The sequence below is a fragment of the Cryptotermes secundus genome, unplaced genomic scaffold (assembly GCF_002891405.2).
Source record: "Cryptotermes secundus unplaced genomic scaffold, Csec_1.0 scaffold540, whole genome shotgun sequence".
Taxonomy (NCBI): domain Eukaryota; kingdom Metazoa; phylum Arthropoda; class Insecta; order Blattodea; family Kalotermitidae; genus Cryptotermes; species Cryptotermes secundus.
In genome coordinates, this window is record NW_019742447.1 from 677,650 (window position 1) to 702,684 (window position 25,035).

Below are 25,035 nucleotides of genomic sequence, written 5' to 3' on the forward strand. Positions count from 1 at the left end.
GCTCTGCACAGTATAGCATATGAACAAAGTTACAATTTTTCACTTGGCTTTCCAGAAGTATCAACTTTGCTCTGTATGCCCTGATAAGTGCAAATAAATCACAGACTAAATTATTTTCACCCTGCAACTTTAAATCCAAATTGTTCATATGGTTCACCAGATCAGCAAAAAATGCTAATTTCCAAAACCACTCGGTTTCTGATAAAAGTGGTTGTGAATAATATTAATACTAACATAATATGGAATATCAATATATTTTAAACACAATCTTAATGAATGAATATGAAATCTATGAACAAGTATTTCTTTACCAGTGCTCATTGGAAAATTAGTTTAATTGGCGCATTTCTGCACAATTCTTTCGCGGGCCGGATGTGGCCCGCGGGCCGTAGTTTGGATACCCTTGCCATAGACAGATCATGTTAATTTTTGGATTGAAATATGCGTTATCACAGCTCCGAAATAGTCGTAAAAATTATAATATAAAGATTTAGATAAGCTAATTTTGTACGAAAACATCTAAGACATTATTCTGACATGTGGCATCGATCTTGTGTCTTTCAAGTCCAGGAGGCAACTTCCCTAACATTTCGGATGTATTTCGTGACTGCCAACTCAGAATACGAAATTTCGACTTATGATTTGTTGGGTTCTTTTTTTGGGGGGGGGGCCTCCTTACAGTCTACCGAAAGATGACGGTTCCGGTCTACATATGAAAACTAAACATTATGAGACCGGAACCGTCATCTTTCGGTAGACTGTAAGGAGACTCTGGCTTGGTCACGTACGGAAGGATGGGAATGAAAAGATGTTGCACCCTTTTGTGACGTACGAGCACTACCGTCACATATAGACTTCTCTAATTTCCTCTTTCCTTGAAACAAAACAAGTACGACTTCTCAACTTGCAGCAAGTTAAAACTACTGAAAGTCTTTGCGGAACTATAGGCATTAGTGAATTCATGGGTGTAGAGAGAGGAATCCACATCCACCATATTGACGGGCACCGGTCTGGATTCGAACCACAACGACGGCATTAGTGCATCATCTGTTAACTGCTCTCCGCTGAACTTCTGAAGACGTAGAATCGGAATTTAAGTGCGCCTGGGCGATTCCCGAACAAGACAAAACATTTATGAGTAGGAATATGACTTTCGACAGCCTCTGTGGTCTAGTGATCAGAGTTCTTGGCTACAGATCCAGAGGTCCGGGTTCGATTCCCGGCGCTACCAGATTTTCTGAGAAGTAGTGGGTCTGGAATGTGATCCACTCAGTCTCGTGAGGATAACTGATGTCCTTCTTGAGACGCTGGTAGTCCTTCACCTGGTCAATAAATTACCTTTTTTATGAAACTGAAGATTGCCTAGTTTCGTATTGTCAAGTGTCCATCACAGAACCCTATCCTACATTCCACAGCACTTCAATATTACCTTCCCCTTTGCGCCTAGGTCGCACAAAAGGGCTCTTCCCTCCTGGTTTTCGATTCAAATTCTGTCGCATTTTTGATCTGCCCATGCACTTCCATTTTCTGCGCATGTCATGCTGGTTGCTTTGCTCGCGCTAATGAGCCCCATCATTACGTAATTTTACTATATCTTCCCTCTTAGAACCAAATTATTCCCAGCATGAAATTCTGTGCAAGATATTTCTGCATTTCTGCGGCGCCGGTTGTGGAGTCTTCCGAAGCAGTTGTTATTATTATTATTATTCTCAGCTTCCTGCCATCCAGTAGTGAAAACGATACGTCATTACAGCCTCACTCGAACACCATGTGATTGTCAAACGAAATATCAAATGACAAATTAAAGCCAGAATAATTGGGTATAATTCAATTTATACATATATGTATATATACCTGAGTAATACTGGCTGAAATAATACACAGCCTGAAAACATAAACACCTTTCTGCTTTTTATTAAGATTTGTGACAGTTCAAATTCGACATTGTCAGGATAATTTCCAATTACACTCCATAATCGATTATCATTTTTGCAAAGAGAAAAAGTAGATAACTGGCCTATAATGTGGGGGATGATCCATCTTGTGAAATACCTTACAGGAAATTGCATAACAGGATATTATGTCACCAGGTAAAGATTCGCAGAATAGTATTCTGAACAATTCCGTCATCTCTACCAATCTGCGACTCACAGCCGCTGTATCCGTTTCTGTACTACAGCTGGTATTAAGAAAAAACAAGGAAATGTGGGAATATAAGCAGAAAGACCTCAAGAATCAGAACAAAAAGAAAATGTGTGATAAAGCAGGAGGATGTTATAAGAATAAGAGCAAAATAAAAAGAAAACACGGGAGCGTAATAAAACAGGAGGAACATCGGCAAGAACTAGTCCTTTGGACGTCAACGTTCTCATGATAAAGGCATTATGAACGAACAATACGGACAGTGTCTTTCAGTACACTCTACACAGTTATGTTCCGGTAGAACGAAACGTCATTGTCACGACCAACTCGCCAAGCGTAACAAGAAGAGGATGTTGGACATTCTAGCACGAATCACGGAGCACTTGAAAGTCTCGAGTTCAGTTTATTGGCTTCGCTTTCTCTAGTGTACTTAGAAACGTGAACATCTTGTGACAATATTGCAACACTGCTTCGTATTTTTCATTTTGACGTGTGCTAAACAGCGTAATCATATTTTTAAATATAAAAACTATATGTACTTCAATTGAGCGGAGCACGGAGATACACCCAGTATTGCTTGACGCATTCTTATTAAACTTCCATTTAGGTAAATCGTTTTATAAAACTACGACACATGAGAACATTAAGGGTTCACGTTTACTTACGCCACAATCAAGCCACTAGTAATGGAACTGAGCGTAACAGGCTCTAGCCTTAAACATATGTAACTGACAACGATAAAACGTTGCTACCCTACAAAATTACCAAGGACTTACAGTACAAAAATCTTATCGGGCGATCGGCCGTTCTATGTTAACAACCAACGCTTCAGAGATCTTCACCGCCTCCACCATCAGGGTCGATGACGGAGATCTCTGTAAGGCTATTTCTAAATTAACACTGATATTGCTGATCGCCCGAGAATATTTTAGTATTGAGGTGTGCCGCCTAAAAGCCGGACTATATGACGTCCATCGCTGCGCAACGGCTGCAATGGGAACGCATGCTTCAGCGGCAGGCAACTACCTAAGAAACTGCCTAGAGAACAAAAGCGGAATTGTTGAGTTCAGACGGCAACGAATAGACCCGCTAACGAATATTCTAGCTAACATGAGGAACAGAATCCTTCGACAAGGTGTTCTCTCAGCGGTACGCGAAGAGCTACTTAAGAGGGCAGAAGATAAGAGACGAGGCATCAAGTAAAGATTTTTAACAAAACCATATCTTGGACTAAGGAAACGAAGTATCTTGGTGTTACACTTGACTCAAAATTAACCTACCGTACCCACATATCCTGTATTTTGCGCAAAGCTAATTACAGACTCAGACAACTGTACCCTATATTAAATAAATCCTCCACAATTGACATTAATTTAGCGTTGGTAATTTATAAATCACTCCTCCGTTCCATATTGTCATATGCCTCCCCCGCGTGGGGCTATGCTGCCAACACTCACATAAATAAATTACAGACATTTCAAAATAAAGTCCTCAGGATAATAACAAAATTGCCGAGGGTAACACCAATTACAACCTTACATGAACAGACGGGAATGTCATCAATAAAAAGTCATTTCAAGAGGTTAGCGAGGACATTGTACCAGAAATCGGTAACCAGCGAAAACAGTCAGATTCAGGCACTAGGACACTACGATCCCACTGGTGATAAACATCTGCGTCCCTTATCCCTGCTTGCAAGATAATCAGCTCTAAGATCTCTTTACAGGTAACCGGATGATTGTGTATTTATGTGTTCCGTATGGTTCTCACAATAAACAGCGACTGTTTCCCTAAACATCATTAACCGGTTGGGCTCTCTAGTGGAGACGTAATGTGTTTCCTGTGAGGTACGAACTGAATCTTTATATTATTTGTGAGACGAGAGACCCCCGTGTGGAGGCGGGGTCGAATACCTCCACCATGACCCTGCGAGTCGTAGGAGGCGACGAAAAGGGAAGTCTCAAATCTGAGAGAGTAAAATATGGTCGCGAGTCTCAAGGAACTCGGACGCGAGAAAAACTGCGCTGGCAAGGGCCAGCAGCATATATAGAAGACAGACCCGTCCTCTCGTCAGAGAGGGCGCCCCACAAAAGCAAGACCGTAAATGTCAAACAGTAATAAATATCTAGTCATGAGCCCCAGATGGGCCTCGACACCAAGACTTACTGACTGACTGACCGTCAGTCGCAATGTGACTTCGACTTCGACTTCGACTTCGAGACGAGAGAAGTTCAGATCCGACGGGAGATAAGTGAAGAACCAAGAGCAAAGAGCGGTGCAAGTGTATAACTGTTGAGGAGGAAACGCTGAGAGACGACGGACTAATCAGGTCGCTTCGTCTGAAAGGGCGTTATTTGAGAGTGGTTGTAATTGGGAGTGTAAACGAGTAATTGTCCAATAAACAGCTTCGTCTAATCCGGAACCCATATTTTCTTGTCGCGTTTCCTGGATACGTGACAGTATGCTTATTCGCTGTGGAAGATTCAAAACTTATATAGATACTTACGGTATTAGACGTAAGTGTAAATCGGACAGTCCATATGGCTAAAACTCCACGAAATCTGAAGAAGAATGAGTTGAACAGCCAGTAATCCGCCTAACGGATTTAACTGTTGGACTTCTAACGGCATTTTGCCGTTATTCTCATACCTTTAAAATGTTCCTTCCTACATATAGCAGAAGCTACCAACTCAGTGGAGTACAGTCGTTTTTACCAAGCTGACATGTCCTCTTTCTGACTCCGATGAACCAAGCCACAATCTATTTCTTTATTATTAACTTTACTATACCCCTAGAATCCTCCCAACTAAGCCTACGTCCCAAGAAGTTCCTCCCGCCCCCTCCACACACAAGATTTTCTATAAAAATTGTACAGGCATATGCACATCCTTCTTTTCCCAATGCGTCCACGCTGCTCGACAATTTCGTCCACATGCAATCATCCTAATAACATTTGGCGAGGAGTATAAATTATTAAGCTGCTCATTATGCAATTATCTCCAATCTTCATTACTTCTTAGTTCAAATATTCTCATCGACATATTCTCAAACTACCTGGACTTATGAAAAGTGCTTTCGTTCATTATGTGACACCGTGTGGTCTTGTAGAAGTTACCGGACGTTTCAGAGGAACATCTTGCCTCCATCTGAAGATGAAGGATCGGAGAGTAAACCCAGCATTATACAAAGAAGCAGCAAGCGATACCTACTTGTTTGCTCTGCTTGCACTTCGAGCCTGAAGATTGGAGTAGTACGTTCGTAACAAACGTCGGTAAGTTTTCTCTATAAAATGTGTTCCCAAAAGGTTCTGATAAATGCACGGAATGTCCAGGATCCGTTAGGCCCTCCCCCCCCCCTTCAATGCCATCTGTTGGCGAGTTGTGGCGTTAAGATTCTAGAAGTTTCAGCTGTGACTGTGTATAAAATTTCAAGGCGCAAGCATCGCTGCATCGTGTGTTCTGACCTTGAATGTAACAGTACTGTTCTGATGCTCGTCGGAAAATGACGGTTGAACAGAGAGCCAACATGAAATTTTGTTTGAAGTTAGGCAAAACAGCCGGAGAACCGTACGAAATGGTAAAAAGTGTGTATGGTAGTGATTGCTTGAGTCGCTCGAACATTTTTTGATGGTATGCTGTATTTCATGACGGCAGGGAGAACACTGAAGACGCTCCACGTTCATCGAAGCCGAGGACAATTTGCACTGAAGAAAATGTAAAAAAGTGACCGAAATCCTTGCATCAGACAGATGTGTTTCTGCAAGATTCTTCGAGGAGCTTTTTGGAATATAAAAAAGTATTGTGTATCAATTTTGACCGAGGATTTGGGCAAACGGAAGGTCTGTGCACGGTTGGTACCGCACGCGCTGTCAGCCGATGAAAAACATGCCAGCGTGGAACACTGCAAAGACATGTTACGGTCGGTCCAAAGTGATACAAAATTTACAAAATCGATTGTTACTGGTGACGAGACATGGTATTTTCAATATGAGCCTCTCACAAAGCGGCAGAGTGCAGCGTGGTTGAGCCCAAAGAAGCCGAAACCAAAGAAAGTACGCATGCAAAAGAGTCGAGTAAAGAAGCTGCTAACCGTTTTCTTCGATTGCAAAGGAATCATTCAAAAGTTATTTCTGCCAGAAAGTCAAAAAGTGAATTATGATTATTATCTAGGAGTCCTCGATCGTTTGTGGGCGACAGTTCTTCGAATTCGACCTGAATATTGAGAGCAATGTTCCTGGCCCTCCTCCAAGACAATGCCCCACCCCACAAATCGAAGATTGTGCGTGATTTTTTGGCCAGAAAAGAGATCACAGTCCTTGACCATCCTCCGTATTCGCCAGATTTGGCTCCAGCAGATTTCTGGTTCTTCCTAAAAGTTAAGTTGGCGGTGAAAGGAGGCCGTCACGACAGCATCCAGGACATCCAAAGGGAATGTACCGCAGTTTTAAATGCGTTTCCACAAAAGGAGTACAGTGACTGTTTTAGAAAAATTTTCAATCGATTCCAGCTATGTGTTGATTCAGAAGGAGACTATTTTGAATAAAAAGAGTGAAATTTTGAAAATAATTGACGTCTTGTATTTTTAATGAACACAGTCCTAACAGAACCTGGACACACTGTTTATTTAGCTTTTGCATGGGCGGTAAGCACAAGATACGGCCACGAAAGCGTGGTGTACACGTAAAATGTCCGTTACTATAACCCGATTTTAACTAAACTGTAACGGGTCGACAAATATCGTTAAACTCCCCAACATGAAATGTAATTAAAATCGTTCAGTGGCTTTCCAGTTCTTTCATGCGTGCAGACGGACGGCCAGAGCGATTTTGAAAGGCGCTTAGAAGGGATATGAACTCGTCTAAAAATCAGGCAAGTTGCATCCAGAATAAAAACTGTATTTCTGTCGTATGGTTAAAACGACACTTTCTGGGTGTAGGTTGTCTTTCAAGAACCTCGAATTTCTTAAGACATAGGCAATGTTCCCTTTAAGTTTCGCGCATGCGCAACCGCGCAGCTGCTGTCGCACTCCCGCACACGAGTCTCGGTCTCCCGCGCACTGTCAATGACCGCGCAGCGGTTTTTGTTAACTTACTATCAACGTTTCAGAGGATCACTAGTGTGACTTAATATTTGTTTTAAAATAAGTTTGCTCCCTCCAAGATATCAAAGCGTACAGTACACGGATCGGGGCAAGACAATCACTATGAAATTAAGATAAAGAAAGAGGACGTTTTTAAGTTATCGTGGCTAATTGGATAGGATGAAACAGGAGTATGGACTCTTAGAGCCTGCAGCATATACAGCTCAGCGAACTGTTTTCTTACACTGAGGATAGAGGTATAGTACACCTGTCACGTGCGAAAGCCAAAGTCAGTTGCGATTTTACTGAAGGAAAGGCATGCAACTCATGTATGACCGACTACCTAAAGACACATGTCAATCAAAAAGTTCATCTGGAGGGAGTGCGCAAGTTACGAAGAATTCAACAAGGGAGTGGAATAAATCACTTACTGGAATTAAATACTGACCAAGAAGTCTATGTAGATTAGAGTTAATGAGCGCCAAAGAAGTCAATCCGAAGTGAAATTACCGATTGACAATCTACTGCTTGCCATATCCGTAAATTCTTCAATGTTCTCTGTTCGTAATATCCATGAGCATATGGCAAAATATGTTACACTTCCAGAAAGTTCGCGCACCAAAAATTATGTAATTGAATTTGTTTAGTGCCTTAACGATGCAGTTTTGAAAAATGTAATGAATGAGACCTGCAACGCCTCTTATGACGCACAAATTGTGGACGGAAGCACATGTGGAATTTTTAATATTTTAATGTTTTGTCTTAGCTCTCGCAGATGGTTAGTGCTGTGGTTGGCTTATATACCCTGTCTGGTGTTGGTACAGGTGTCCGAAGATAGGGACTAGCTATATCGATTGGGCCCAACTGAGTATGTTTTACCCGAAGACGGAGACAGAATCTGGTATCTGAAACGTTTTCAAATAAAAAAACAGGATGATGGATAATGTCCGGGAAAATGTTTGTACCGACATTTCTGTTAGTGAAAGGTTGATTTCACATATAAATTTTCGTTCCTCCAAAACCAATAGTTACAAAAGCAAGCACAATAGACCACTGTAGGTCGCGGTGCAAGGGCCGAGAAGGCCCACCCCTTATACATACATTCAAGAGTGACAAAACGTTTGCTGGAATGATGCAGATATCAACATGCGATAGTAAGCCAATTTTCGCAGCTATTAAACAACTCTATATAGATAACCAATTGCATCTGCAAAAGATGGCTATGTTCTCACATGAGATGGCGTGCAGTCGTGTTGGAGAAACACAGGGGTGTCGCGGCATTCCCGAAGAAAGAAATTCAACATCTCAGAGAACAAAACTGCGTAGCTCACCGGGAATGTCTAGGCATCGACGATGCCTGGAGAAATGTGTCTATAGTGCAGGGCCTAGGAACAATTCTTGTCACAGTATATACAACATTTAGCAGGTCATCAGTAAAGAAATCCCGATCTAAGGAAATGACCCGAATTGCTGAATAAAATGTAGTCTCGTGCAGACAATCGAGGTTAGGTGGCTTTCAAGACATTTTGCGGTGAAGGGATTGGTTACAAATTATGAAGCATTAGTCCAGTATTTCTCAAAGATGGTTTAGAATGAAAATGATCCTGTAGACAATTACTGTTTTAAGATGTTGCAGAGTCACAAATCCGTGTTTCTACAGCAATTGTGAATGATGTTTTGAATGAATTGGCAGAAATTTGCTGTGTTTTTTAACGAAGCTTTATTATGCCACTTTGATAAGGCCAAGATAGGGAAGCTGAGAGCACCATATTTGGGGCACACTGCTCAATTTAGTTCCAAAGTGAAAACAATTATTGCCAGTATTGGAACTGAAATAAATAATGATGCAGTTGAGCCGTTTTATCGAGCGAGTATGTAACAATCTGGGAGATCAGTTTCCAGATGGTGAACTGAAAGAGGGGGCTGCATTTGAATTCAGGCTGTGACAAATGCCACTCGCAATAGATTTCGACATGTAATAGAATTGTGTGGGCCGTCCTGTGACTGTGAACTAAGTATTGTTACCTGCGCTTGATACGTGTCCACGTTCACTTCTGCTCCATACACAGCGTTTACTCACCCTGCTCTAGAGTACAGAAATGGGGGCACACAGTAGAGTAGTTGGTTGAGGCACTATGCTAGAAGCCGGAAAGTCGCGGGTTCGAGTGGATTTTTTTTTTCAATTTACCTATGAATATGAGTATGATGGGTGAGCCATAAAAACCGGCCCTCGCACCGCGACCTTCAATGATCTGTTGTGCTTCCCTTTTGGATTAACCCTTTATTAATCCTACATTTCAAATGAAATGTAGTACTTTATTTATGGCGGTGTCATAAAAGTCACTTGGTTCCATGAAGAATTGACCCAGGTGGCGAAATCTTGCGTAAGCCATGGCCTCACAGTCACATATGATGTGTGTGTCTGATTCATCTTCTTGTAGGCACCTTTCACAAGTTGGGTCATCTGTCAGTCCTAGTCTGAAAAGGTGTCCTTTTAGGTGGCAGTGTCCAGTAAGTAATCCTACCGCCCATCTTAATTGATCTCTGTTTAATTTTAACAGGTCCCTCGTTCTTTTGGCAGAGGGTCCTGATATAAATCCTTTTGCCTATTTGAGTCCAGTTGTGGATTCCCAGCTTCAATTTACCTAACCCTTCCAGCTGCACTATGGCCCTGGGGTCAACTCAGCCTCTAACATAAATGAGTACCAGGAATCTTCCCGGGGAGTAAAGCTGACAACCTTACTGCCATCTGTGAGCCGATTGTCTAGAAAATGTTGAGAGTCTTAACGTCTCACAACCCTATGGAGCTTCACAGCCCGTTACAGGGATAGCTTTATCTTTTTTTTTCCTTGGCACTACAGCCGCAGTGGGCCTTGGCCTACCTCCATGAACTTCTCCGTTCACTTCGGTTTTTCTAGATCTTATACATTCGGTAGGACTCCTTGGGCGGGTGATCAGCCCGTCGCAAGGCTTCTACCTGTACACAAACACAGAAAAACACACACACACACAAACTAAACATCCATACCCTGAGTGGGATTCGAACCCAGGTTTCTCGATTTCCAAGCGAGCGAAGACAGTACATGCCTTAGACCGCTCGGCTACCGTGACCGGCAGCTCTACCTTTTACAGTACATTACATTACAAGCACTCGTCTGGATTTAGTCAGTGTCATTCGGGCTGAGGACTTATGACGAGGCAAGTTAGCACCTTCCTCCTCCTCTATCCCGAAAGCCTTTTGCTGGTCTATACTCGTAGGGTTTCAATGAACACAATATTTCCATGAATGTAACCATTGAATATGTGACGGTCTCCCTTTTGCGTAAGAACTACCTTGACTTAGCTTTCTCGAAGGATCTTATAAACAGCCGCAATTTTGTTGTCATCGTGCCCATAAGCCGCGCTACTAAACAGTCTGACTTCAACGTACAGTAGGCAAATGTTTTCATTCCGACTGTAGCTCACTGACATTTTGTAAAACTGTTCGTTCGGCTGAACCTGCCATAATAAGGAGACCAACTAAATAAAAAAGTCTTGCGTCATACATAATCAAGCAAATAATCTACATGTTTCTGTGTTACGTGTAATTTATTATCGCACATAGTTACAATAACATTTTTCATCTTAAAATAATTGCTCGTATATTGGAAACCTTGACGTGTAAATCTGCCCCGTTTACATGCATACTGCCTTATAACACATGACATAATTATTAAACAGCAGATGAAAATTTTGAACACATCCTGTATGTCACCTTGGGAAGAATACTTGCAAGTGTACGTCTTCTGTTTTATTTCCATTGCTATTGCGAGTCTGAAATAAGAAGCAATAGCGCGTAACAGACACCCAAAATGTATCATAGCCACTACACAGGGCAGTTAAAGGTAAAGTTTTCCCTGTGCTTAACTAATTAAGCACTACACAATGAAGGTGTATGGGGAATTGATGTATAGATCCACATTTCTTGACCTCGGCACTAGTTGGAGGTGAGTGGTCAGCTTCACGCCTCTGCCGCTTTTCACCCGGGGAAAGCGCTCCCGGTACCCTTCGGATAAGAGGCTGGGCGAGCCCCAGAGCCGGTCTGGACGACATGAAAAATGGAAAAATCTTGCCCCTACCGGATGTCGATCTCCGACTCCTCAGTCGTCCAGCCCGTAGCTAGTCTCTATACCGACTGAGCTATCCCTGTTCACCACACAGTGCACTTCCTGTAACATTTTACCTGTGAGACTGGAAGCTTCTTCAGCTATCGCAAATTGGACTCTCTGCTAGTTCCGACCTAGAATTAATTTTGAAAACGAATTATTTTGATGTCTGACAGGACTTCTCGAACGGGAAAGTGGCCCACCAGGATGTCTACCTATTGTTGCTTTTATTATTAGTGGGGTGGGACTAAGTCCCTTACACCGCGGCCACTTCTGGCCTATTGTACCAGCCCCAGATGATAGGTGAGGGTGATTGTGGAGCAATTGGTGGAATGAAGATTGGCAAGGGAAATCGAAGTACTCGGAGAAAACCTGCCCCAGCGCCACTTTGCCCACCCTAAATCCCACTTGACCAGACCCGGAATCGAACCCAGGCCGCCACGATGGGAATCCAACGACTAACCGCTTGAGCTATGGCACGGCCTAAAGGTCTACCTAAACGAGATAGAAGATACATCCCTGCAATAAGCCAGATTCAAGTTCATGATCCCTACATCTGACGGGTAAGCACTTGTCCAATTTAACCTGTACTGTGACTATGGACAAGAAGAAGAAAATATTTCTTACGCAACTTGTAACTTCAGCGCTTATACATATGCAGCATAAACGCCTTTCTCACTGATACACGAGTACCAGCAAACTTGGACTGCTCTTGGTAGTTCACCAGTGCCTGCCATTTCATGGAAAGCCCACTGTCATACTTATAAGTGTTACGAAAACAGAGCAAAATTTCCGACATCCTACTCATTAAGTTGTTCTAAAACGGGGGAAGGCAATTATTACACCTCGTGGAAAGTGATATGGCCATTTTTAAGTGACCGAAGGCCGAAGGACATCGCAGTAAATTCCCAGTTCTGTAAATACAACATATGGGTGTAACGTTTAAAGGTGTCTCTCAGAAAGTACGGATTCCTTCAATTTTAGCCTTTAGACACTGGAAAATAAAACGTGAACTGAATGGCAAGAATTATTTCAAGAAATATTTTTACTCACATAAGCGAGAGAATTATTATAATAGTTACATGGCTACACTAGGGCCTAGGACTATATTTAGTCCACGAAGACCATGAAAGCCACATGCTCCTCCGAAACGCCTGTTGACTTAAACGGACTACATAGCGTCATATCTCAGAGGACCTTCATACGCACCGGTGTGAGAACCTCAAATCCTACAACTTAATTCAAATTCCCACTCTAAATGCGAATAATCACTGGCTCAAGCATATGGAGTGAACCCATTCCACTATAATACAATCAAATGTAGATCCAATAAACAAAAGCGAGTGCACTACAACGGACCCCAAAGATTAAATTTCCGTCAAGTAATAACTTTTATTAATTCAGACAAATACTTTGTCGAAAGCAGTCTTCTGGGATTTGGCACCGTGTATATGTGGTGTTAACCGACGTTTCGGAGGAACGTATCGCCCCCATCTTCAGGGTTGAAGAAAAAGTTTAAGAAATCTTTTTCTTCAACCCTGAAGATGGGGGCGATACGTTCCTCCGAAACGTCGGTTAACACCACATATACACGGTGCCAAATCCCAGAAGACTGCTTTCTTCATAGTCACCGCCGTGAAAGCCTCAAATCTTACAAATACTTTGTCTATTCTGCGTATGAGTGAGACAGATTGACAAGGGGCTGTGTGACAGAATACGTGAATACTGCCTCGGGACGGACTGATTTTTTTATGGGCTGTATTTTTCCCATCTCTGTCCTAGAATATTGTTTTCCTCGCTCAGTGCAGAATATAGCTGTTATGGTAACTGAAATTATATCAGAACCGATAATCTTATTTCAAATCACAACTCGTAAACCCAGACACTTCCGTTTACATAGTTCGATGACATAGATCAAGAGGCCTATGTTTATCATAAATTATTGGTATCAACGTGGCCTTAACCCTTTAAATGTTTTAATGTTTCTATTTAATATATAAAAATACATTCATACCTCACAGCAAACATATTACGTCTCCGCTCCAAAGGTCGATCGTTTAATGCTGTCCAGGGAAATAATCGCTCCTTATTGTGAGAACCATATGAAATATACAAATGGACTCTAATGTCAGAATGCTCAGCTTCTGTACGTTAAAACAAGTGGCATGGCATATATAGCGACCACTGGGTTTTAGAGAGTTAATTACAGTTATTTGAGAAGAGTTTAAATAGTGATCAGAAACAAGTTTGTAAGATTTGGGGTTTTCATGGCGGTGACTATGAAGAAAGCAGTCTTCTGGGATTTGGCACCGTGTAGATATTGTGTTAACCGACGTTTCGAAGGAACGTATCGCCTCCATCTTCAGGGGAGAAGAAAATAAGAAGTCCGCGAGCGAACCAGCATGAGCAGGTGCAACAGACAGGCGATACAAGCGATACGTTCCTCCGAAACGTCAGTTAACGCAATATCTACACGGCGCCACATCCCAGAAGACTGCTTTCTTCAGAAACAAGTTTATTTTCAAGACGTGAAATGCACTTATCGTCAAATCATTCATATGTAATAATAAACTAGGTCAGAAGCGACACAGCACTCAAGGGAAAGTGCTATTATTCTTTCTTTGATCAAAGGTTTAATAAAACGAAGAACATTAGTACAGTGAGATGCGGGATCTCAGAAATAAGAATTATTTTAAGTGAATGAAGCAATGCAGTTTTGGAAACTCATAAATACGTTACAATTTCTCCTTTGTTATTAGAACGACGGAGCCTGGATAGCTCAGTCGCTATAACGACGAGCTATGGGCTAGATGGCTGAGGAACCGGAGTTCGAATCCCAACAAGTGCAAGGGATTTTTCTCTTTTCCATAGCGTCATGATGGTTTCTGGGGCCCACCGAGTCTCCTACCAAAAGGGAATTGGAAGCTCTACACCCAGGGTTAAAGTGGCTGAGGCTTGAAGATGACAGCTCGCCTCCATTTAGTGCCGAGGTCAAGAATGGTGGAAGTATACCTCCACCCCCCCCCATATGTCTTCATGGCATAGTGCTTCATTACTTAAACACAAGAACAACTTTAACTTTGCCTTTTACCATACCTATAACTCCACTCCCCAATACATCTTAATTAAGCATAGGGATAACTTTACATTTATTTGTTTTATTAATTTTGCATTTCCTATATTTACTTTCCCAAAATGGGCATTAGCCGGTCACGGTAGCCGAGCGGTCTAAGGCATGTACTGTCTTCGTTCGCTCGGATGCCAGGATCGTGGGTTCGAATCCCACTCAGGGCATGGATGTTTAGTTTGTGTGTGTGGGTTTTTCTGTGTTTGTGTACAGGTAGAAGCCTTGCGACGAGCTGATCACCCGCCCAAGGAGTCCTACCGAATGTGTAAGATCTAGAACAACCGAAGTGAAGGGAGAAGTTCATGGAGGTAGGCCTAGACCCACTGGGGCTGTAGTGCCAAGGAAAAAAAAAAGGGCATTATGTATGAATTAAACACTTCCCATGTGCTTAATCACCACGCCTTGGAGACATATGGGGTCGTGTGTGTATATATAGCTCCACGCGTGTTTAAACTCAGCACTAGATGGATGTTGGGTGGAGTCCTAAATCGTGTGTGGACGTGATGTCGAACAAAATAATCTCAGAGCCTCATGGGAATCAAACCCCTGTCATTCAGGCCATCAGCCAGCCAGCCTCTCCACTGGCTGAGACATTCCGGCTCATGTCAAAACAAGTAATAATACGAGCGACTGGAGGATACAAGCTGAAATCAATCGTATACATAATCTGTACCATAACTGCCAATCGAATTAGTTTAGAATCCCGATTTCTCGGTCGTCTAGCCGAAAGCTCGTCGCTACACCCACTGCGCTTACACGATAGTTACAGGCTAAGAACATAATACAGTGATTCCTTCCTGACGGGTTTGTGCCAGAACCTATCTGTCCATAACGCCGTCCATAACTGGAAGGAATGGGGGAAAGGTAGGCGTTACATGTATGAAGCTCCGTTTCAACATTTGACAGCACGGACTGGGTGAATCCACAAATAACATCAGCAACGTCACTGTTAAACCGTCTACCTGCGAATACTAAGCATTCGTGGCTGCTAATGACCACAAACTACACAGTTTTAAGAATGACAATTTTTTTTTCTTTCTGTGGCGCTACAGCCCCAATTTGGGCCTAGGCCTACCTCCATGAAACTCTCCGTTTCACTTCAGTTTACTAGATCTTACACATATGGTAGGACTCCTTGGGCGAGTGATCAGCTCGTCGCAAGGCCTCTACCTGTAGACAAACACAGAAAAACGCGCACAAACATCCATGCCCTGAGTGGGATTCGAACCCACGATCCCGGCTTCCGAGCGAGCGAAGACAGTGCATGCCTTAGACCACTCGGCTACCGTGACCGGCAAGAATGACAATTGGTAATTTTCATTTCGTGCATCCTGTTGTGTTACAATATACAGCTCTTTTAATGACCGTCTCACAACACAACAAACAGAAAAAAAAACAAGGTTAGCGCCCAGCTATGGTTTCGCTACATGTTTCAGCCACTAACGGCCATCATCAGGCAAACACATATTAACAATGACAATTGGTATAATCAAACCAAGAACTTCGAGGATACAAATCAGATTCTATAAGAAATTTAACATAACGGGCTGGGTTAAGTTGTTGAGGTTAGAATCGTTGCGATTTATTACTTATAGACTTAATGAACAGTAGACTTATTATAGTCTCTGTGAGATACCCAGTAACCCTGGGCCGTGCCATGGCTCAGGCGTTTAGTAGTTGGCTTCCCACAGCGGCGGCCCGGGTTCGAACCCATGTCCATTCATGTGGGATTTTCTCCGAGTACTTCGGTTTCCCCTGCCAATTCTCATTCCACCTACTGCTCCACACTCACCATCTATCATCCGGGGCTGGTACAACTGGCCGACGTACCAAGTGGACTCAGTCTCACCGCACCCCAAGAAACAAAATAAGGAACCTAAACTACCTAGCACCCTCAATTGGAAAGTCAGAGAAGCCAGAATATTAGAATTTATGTTTTGACATACAGACTGTGCAGACAATCTGAGTCCACCGTTCAATGCGCAGTGCAGTACCTGAGCATTACGTAACGCAAACCACAACAACAAATGTGGACCCGTCGGACGCCTTATTACGAAACAGCTCTACTTGTTGATGTACAGACCATTCAGAAACGTTAGTTTCATGACAGAATAATAGCCACTGAAACTTAAAATGGCAATTTTTAGATAACAAAAGCATTTACACTTCACCTACGTGTCCTAAAGCTCGGTGGTTCACTATCAGCGCACGTACCTTCCTACGGAAAGTCTGAAATGCAGTTTCCATACCAAACATAGTAATAAAGATTAACTTAAAGTAAAGCTCGGCTCTTCTTCGTAGGAATAAAACTGCGTAAATTCATTTACACCTTAAATTCCAATATCATTACTATTGCCATCGCGTAGAAAACAATGAAGCCGACAGGCAGCTCCGCCGTTTGACCAGCGATGTTTAATTAATTACCAATCCGTTCTCAAGGTGAGACAAATTATCAGGCGAGACATATATTAAAATGTATAGATGAGAAATGCTAAAACTGGAATTTATATAACACATTTAATTATTCTGTGAAATAGCAGTAACATAACGTTTAGTACTTCATACGTACGATCCTACGAAGCATTAGCAGACATAACAGTTGCCTGTTCCTACGGGCTGGCTACCATCATTACATTTGGTTTGTGTACAAGTGATCTGGATATTACTGTCTCAGCGTTTCTGAAGCATCTGCAGCAGTTATCTGTAGCAGCTCAAACGTCAAGTAGCAACCCTATTACAACCTCGTCGAATTTTAACAATTATAATAGTAAGCAGGAATGTGCGAATTCCGTTTAATTGAATCTCTGACCTTTTATGCTTGGCCCTTAATTGATACTCGATTGATAGATCCTCAAGATTTTCTTAAGTATTCATTCAATATATTTTTGTAGTTTTGAAATAGCGTTGGGGCTCCACACTTTTTACTGGACCGGGCTCCACTTCGCCCTCTCAGGTCCTGCTTGAAAGTATTCTGAACAAGACAGACTGTACTGTACCCCGCTAACCTAAACGCAACGCAGACCTCACACTGGGCAAACTTCACATATAGACAGCCGTAGCAAATGTTACATCCTCATGGAGCTCTTGTCCATTAAAATGAGGTTGTGGGATTGAATTAATGTCTTCGATCTCCACAGACATTCCGCGGATTATGAAATAGATCCATATCCCCTCAAAAAAAATGCCAAACGTGGTGGTGATTCTCTAGGGGGGGATACGCAGGGACGAGAGCTTCTGGGGTGTCACATGCTGCAATATACATAAGCACTGTAATACTGATGACAGCAATTAATTGTCAAATACAGCGTCAGATTGACACGAATGCACATATAACTGAATTTTCCCCAAACTACGCTAAGCTGAATTTTACAATTCTTGCCCCATTCTTTGTTCTTTCTCTTCGGCCCAAAGGATGCATGAGCAAAAGAAGCTGGAGAGGTGAAATCCGTACCGGAATACATGAAGTTCCCACATGCATTCTTTGCATAATACTCATCTGTGAATGCATATTTATATGATTTGTGTGACCACCGCAATGGCCCTATAATTCTCCGCAGGGGCCACTCATATTAAATGTCTTCAAAATCTGTCCAGAGGTTCTCGTCTTGAAATATGCGCCGGACGGACAAGTAGACAAACACAATTTCCATTCTATGCGTTAAGTTTGTGCACATCGTGCAAAGAGGGCATTTTGCTGGTAATGTAAACAAGAAGAACTGAACAGACTACACGAGCAACCTCTTCCTTATCGTCTCTTCGTCCTCACATAGCTCGCGTAATGATAAGCCACCTGTGCCCTAATCGAAATCGGCATTTCCTGGCCACAAACAATACAAATACGGTTAGGATTCGGTATGACTAAACATTCAATATTTGAAAACTTTAATACGAATTATTATTATAGGAAAAAACAAAATAACATTGAATTTGTTTGGTCTAAAAACGAGTGTTCAAAGAAAATTACAAGGCTTTCATGCGGCAAGTACTGGCTGAATGATACATCTCCCATCAGCAAGTTCTTACCCTATCAAGGCATTATACTCTTCTCTGAACACTCGTTTTTAGATCAAACAAATTAAATTTTATTTTGTTTTTTCGATAATAGTAATTCATATTAAATTTTTCGAACATTGAAAATTTAGTTGGAACTGATTTCCAATTCCATTATTAGTTCTATATGGGTACTGTAATTAATTGTCAAGCAGGTATCTTGTACTAATTACGGTATACAGTGGCCAGGTATTTACTAAATATCGATAATTTTGACTGTATATTTCGGTACATCCGGCAAGAAAAAATGTTACGTGACGGCTGACGGCTGTAGTTCCATCCTGGATATAGAATTCGACGTGCAGAACCCGACACCAAACAACACTAGTCTCTCCCGTAGACTATTAGAGTACGATTATGCATCAAATGTGAGAACACTGAAAACGTGCTGTAAAATGAGCGTTCCAGCGAAGAAAGGGAGTTTACAGACACACGGTAAATTATACAGGTGTAAAACATTGTCAGTAAGCTGTTTTTATAGAGCTGCTTGTCAAGGTCAGTTCTATCGTTAATGAAATCATCTCCTGTTAGTACAATACATCTGACTACGAGCAACAGAAATACAGGATGCACAGTACCGGCGATACAACGTCTTTCATACATTCCGTCTGTTCCCATTTTACGGACAGTTTATTTTTGGGGGGAGTTATATTCATTTCTGGAAACCTTAAAAGATATGGGTTTAGAACTCGGTAATATAACGTACGTTGTGATAATGTCAAAAATAGAAAACAAACTTTAGTAAGTTTGTTCTGTTCACAAAAGTACTAGCATAAAAACTGGCAGTGTGGTTCATCATTACACCCACTTCATAGAAACACACAGCTACTGCCACATACATGCAAACACTTACCTCAGCGACAGATTGTTTAGTGAAGTCGTTGAGGGATTGCATCCAAGCATTTAATATCTCATTCACTACCACCAAATCGGAATATAACCAATTAAGCACTTCGTTGACCCACTGAACACTTTCACTCTCAGGTCCTGTAGCAACGGGTGGTTGGACGTAGGATGTAGTTTTCGTTGGGGATGGTGCAGGGCCGGACCCCCGTTTGGATATTCTTTTTCGTATAGGGGGTGTGGGAGGTACGGGGGTGCCTGCCGTCCTCGAAGCAGCGACGGTTGAACGGGGTAGTTCTTTAGCAACCAGGGCATCTTCACTGACACTTGGAGCCGCGGCGACTGCTGCTGGCGGTACGACTACCGACGACTTATCTTTCACTTCTGAAGAACTAATAAATGTACCATAAATGTATCTCCCTATGCCAAGTACAAACAATCCGAATATCATCCAACCAAATATCAACATAGCCAAGGTATCCATTGTTGTTTCGGCGCCGCCTTCAAAGCTACAGATCAGGTCGTCTATTCTATCCGCCAAGTCGGCCATATTGCTCCATCCCGCCGACAGCCAGTTCCAAATTTGCTTTAGAATGAGATCAGCCATTTCTATAAATAAGTCACCGGTTCACACAGTGAAAATAGCATCTCAGAACTGGGTAGAGAGATCGAGTTTCCCCGGCAGCAGTCACTGAGCGTGTGCCAAAGCCTCACTAACATGACACTGCAGCGCTCTCTCTTGCGGCCCCAGCTGTAAACAGTTGCCTAGTGACCCTAGTGACCGCTAGTGACTGTAGTGGCAATCCTGCTCATGCATGCTCAGAATTCGGTCGCGCAATCGATACATCGTCAAACTCAAATTTGTTAAAATAGTGTACAAAACAGAGTGTAAACAATTAGTAACGTAAAACGGTGCTGACAGCACTAGCGAACTTTCGTGTTTTATATCTGAATATGGCAACTAATATGAGGAATCTGACAGCAGACGCAACATGCAATGAACCTCGGTAAAAAACGTTACCGCTACAACGAATATACATGCAACAATAGAAGTATTGTTGGAGGCGTAGTTTTCTGTGCGGCCCGTGTAGTATCAAAGGAAAGTAGGCTATTAAGTCTTCCCAGAACTTCTTATCTGATTTGTAAATACTTTTTCTGTCACTATGGTTTTGAAGAATCCAGTAAGATACAAGTATGATGGGCCGCAAATAGTTGTAATGGGCTGAAATGAATTTTTCCTAAATGAAAGTGAAAAAAGAGCTGTTCTTTAAAAAAATCAAAAAGAACTTTACTAATAGTTCTTCTTAGGATTCGAACAGAGTGCCTCTCCAACATAACGGAGAATTAAGACCACAGAAGTAGTCAACCTTATAAAGAAATTATCGTAAGTGAAATCTGTCACCACTTCTGCCTGGATAGGTCTCATGATAAAAAAAAACAATATGTTAACAATACCTTCTGGACCGTAACACAGTGAAGTATGTTAGAAGCTTACTAGATTAGAAAAAAGTCTGTTCTTTTATCATGTAGTTCAGTCAGGGTTACACTCCATTAGGAAGGCTACGCGACTTTTTAGATCTATTTCGCTAAATATTTATGAGCACTAAAATTCATGACTTCTGTTGCAAGAGTTGGATTGCGAGAGCCCCATAATTACGAATTAAAGTGGAGGGTATCAAGTGCAGATATACAGAGTATACAGTAGAAGGCATGAATATATAATTGATGTTGCTTCAAATCAAGGTTCAATTTCTAAATAAAATGAAAGTCAATTTCTTTTGTGAAATTACAGGAAAACAAGTGTCATGAATTACCAATCTGACACGAAATTTACAGTGGTAGGTACACTTCAGTTTCTTCTGATTAACTTTCGTATTTACAGGTTCATATTAATCAGCCTTAAGACCTCAGGCTGAGAAGGATAAAAGAACGATTAAGGTTTCCATTTGCTAGTTAAATCTCCAGATCACGAGGTAGCCACATGGGTCTCAAGATGAGAATATTCTTGCAGTTCGGAATTGTGAAAACACTGATGTTTCGAAAGAAAAAACCGCATGCCTATTTATTACTCAGGAACCGGATGTCTTGATTATATGACATTACTCAAATAGAGATTCTGTAAATTATTAAGTGCGAAACTTGTCTATATACTTTTACAAAAATGGTTCCTACCACCAAGAAAACATCGCATGAAGATCAGTCAGTTAATGATAAAATTAGTAAAATAATTGCTATGTATTCTGGAAACAAAACAAAATTACAAATATATTCTTTGAATAAATTGACGAGGTACTAAACGTCAAAACTGGTGGTCGTCGTAGTTAAAATTTTGCTGCAGAAAACTAAATTTATAATTTCACTAGAAAAGTAGCCTTAAGAATCTGCCATAATTAAGAAATGTCGCAGTTTTGCTATTGTTTTATCTGTAGGTATGAAATTTATAGATATTAACTAACACCTTTGTTATATTCCTTCGCTTAGATGATAAGGCATTAACCTACAACAAATTAAGATGTTCATCATCCTCACCGTAAAGAGTAAAAGTAAAGCTATCCCTGTAACAGGCCGTGAAGGCCCATAGGGTTGTGAGACGTTGAGGGTCCCACATTATCTAGACAATCGGCTCAAAGATGGCGGTAAGGTTGTCAGCCTTACGCGCCGGCCGGGCTTTATTCCCCAGGAAAATTATTTACACCGAACCAGTCCTAATTCATTAACGCACCAGGGTCACCACGGTCTCCCCAATTGGAGAAGAGAACGAGTTACAAATGTATCTGTGGGAATAAAACAAGTTTCCGGCATTTGAATTATCAATGCCACCGACTCTACTGAATTATAAACAACATCGATATTTAATGGTCTACATAAATAATTATGTTTTCTTCCTTTATGCAAGATCTCGTTTTCAGGGATTGGCAACAGCCGCGTGTTGTATGTACTGTTTGCATGTGTAAGGGGTGGGCCATGAAAACCGGCCCTTGTACCGCGACCTTCAGTGATCTATTGTGCCTCCCCTTTGATTAATCCTTTATTAAACCTACACTTCGAATGAAATGTAGGGCTTTATTTATGGGGCGTCATAATAGTTACTTGGTTGCATAAAGAACTGGCCCAGGTGGCGAAATCTTAAATAAGCTATGGCCTCACAATCACGTAGGATATGTGTGGCTGATTCATCTTCTTCTACACACCTTTCACAAGTTGGGTTATCTGTCAATCCCAATTTGATTAGATGTTCTTTTAGGTGGAGGTGTCCAGTAAGTAGTCCTACCGCCCATCTTAATTGGTCACAGAGCTGTGTGTTTCTGGATTATTTTAGCTTCTATAGGTAGAAATTTGAGATTCGTGGCAAGATCTTTATTGTTCTGTTTATTTAATGGACGTTTATTTTGAGCTAATTCTTTATAAAGACTCCTCTTGACCAACAACTTTCATTAAGAAATATTCCCAAGGCCTCCGCCATTTCCTAACTATTTGTCCTCCAGTATAAATTTTCATAATGTGTTTTTCTACAGACCAATTCACAGCACATTTTCCCAGCTCAGCATTGCCAACGACGTGATTATAATCGATATAGGAACATTTACACTCTTCATCTCTAGCTATTTGCAGCCGCAATGCAACACAGATATTTGTGTATGGACTGTGCAACCCACTTTTTCGAAAAACTGGAGTTGGCCACCCACTCTAGGAAATAGGTAGGACTGTAGAAGACGCCGGCTGGGACGAGTAGCATCGCCAGTTCTCTTCAAAATTATGGACGAGCTTGCTTTCTGCTATGTGACGACAAATCATGTAGCTGAAGGAGCCGGTTCTCCTTTTATCTCAACGGAAGTAATTTTTCAAAGTGCTAATTTTATAAGACACAACATGTGGTAATTATTTACTTTAACTTTGCTACAATGAAAAACATCCTTGTAACCGATTCACAGGTAAACACATGAGAAGTAACAATTCGCTTAGTGGGGGGTGGAGTCCAATGTGTCCACTCGGCACGGCGATTGGCCTCTTGTACCTGCTCCGGGTGTTTATGATGATGAAAAATTTGGTGGAATGAAGATTGGCAGGGGAAACCGAAGTACTCGGAGAAAACTCGCCCCAGCGCCACTTTGTCCACCACTTGACGAGACCTGGGATCGAACCCCGGCCGCCGCGGTGGGAAGCCAGCGACTAACCGCTTGAGCTATGACGCGGCCTAAAAGTAACAAGATAATACGTATATACAAGTATTATGTTTTTGGGCGTTATCCATCATCCTGTCTATTTTCTAAAAACCGTCCTGTTTATTTTTCAAACCACAACATTTCGAAGATTGGGTTCTGTCCCCGTCCTCAGGTAAGAAATAGGGACTAGCTCTATCTATTGGACCCAACTGAGTAGGTTTTACCTGAGGACGGGGATAGAATCCAGTCTCCGAAACGTTGTGTTTTGAAAAATAAACAGGACGGTTTTTAGAAAATAGACAGGACGATGGATAATGCCCAAAAACATAATATACGTACTTGTATGAATGTACCGTCGGCACGAATTTCTAGATCTTATTAATATAATATATACTGAAACACATGAGGGACTTCAGTTGAAGAGACTTTTACACAGGAAGAGATGAAAGGAAAAAAGGTAAAGCTACCCCTGTAACAGGCTGTGAATGCACATAGGGTTGTGAGACGTCGAAGCTTCCATATTTTCCAGACAATCGGCTCACTGATGGCGGTGAGATTGTCAGCCTTATACACCGTCCACCCCCTACCCCCAGGAATACTCCGGTACTCACTTCTGTCAGAGGCTGACTCGACCCCAGGGCATAGTACGGCTGGAAGAATTAAATAAATTGAAAAATCCAGTGACCTCATTGGGAATCGACCCCGCGACCTTCCGGCTTGTAGCATAGTTCCTCAACCAACTACGCTTCCGCGTGCCCCCACAGGAAGAAGTGAAACAGCATATAATACAATGGGTGAAAGTAGGTGGAAATATAGAGTGCAATTATAAACCTGTAGGTTGAAGAGGACAGGAAGACAAAGAAGACATTAGAAAAAGATTCCGAGGCTCGGTAAAGTACTCAGCCGAAGGATTTCAGGTTTCCATAGCGATTCGACTATACTTCTTGTGTGTTTCTTATTTCGGCTTCTGATTCCATGTAGCAGTAGAAATCATTAAAGACGTTTCGGTAAAACATTTTTAAGGTGCATGGATGAAGAAATGGAAGAACATGAAAGGGAAACTGGTCTGCCTAACCCGTGAACAGCAAATTCAGCACTTTCTCGGATGAATGATAAATAGTCAACTATAAACTCAAGAAATAGGCCACGGCTACAAAATCCCAGACTTTCCAAATGATCACCACAGTTGAATACACCTTCTTTTATAAAATTTGGATCCAACGAGGACCATAAATCCGGAACCACGGCAACTTCGCCCTCAATCACGCGTGCAGTGAAACATGAGTGTCGAGATTGAGGCCATGAAACAGATAAAATTATTCGAAACGTTATGTGTAACGTAGTTGTGTTTTATAAACGCTAAATTCAATTTCGCGTGCTCGAAGCTCAACTAGTCTTCTGCCGACAGCGGCAGCAGCAGTAAATTTGCTGATCAAATATTGTCCTGGAACGTCATGCTGTATATCTCAATAGGTGTGAACGTTCC

At 41.8% G+C, this 25,035-nt stretch overlaps 1 protein-coding gene across 6 annotated transcripts in view; it reads right to left on the minus strand.

Moving 5' to 3' along the window:
- LOC111873206 (phospholipid transfer protein C2CD2L) overlaps positions 1-20,113 on the minus strand; it is a 178,269-nt gene extending 158,156 nt beyond the window's left edge. For all 6 annotated transcript variants that reach the window (XM_023867727.2, XM_023867724.2, XM_023867726.2 and 3 more), the window contains exon 1: positions 19,397-20,113. In XM_023867727.2, coding sequence (XP_023723495.1) covers positions 19,397-19,993 — 597 coding nt within the window. In that variant the 5' untranslated portion in view covers positions 19,994-20,113. The remainder of the gene's footprint in view (positions 1-19,396) is intronic.
- Between the last annotated feature and the right edge of the window lie 4,922 nt (positions 20,114-25,035).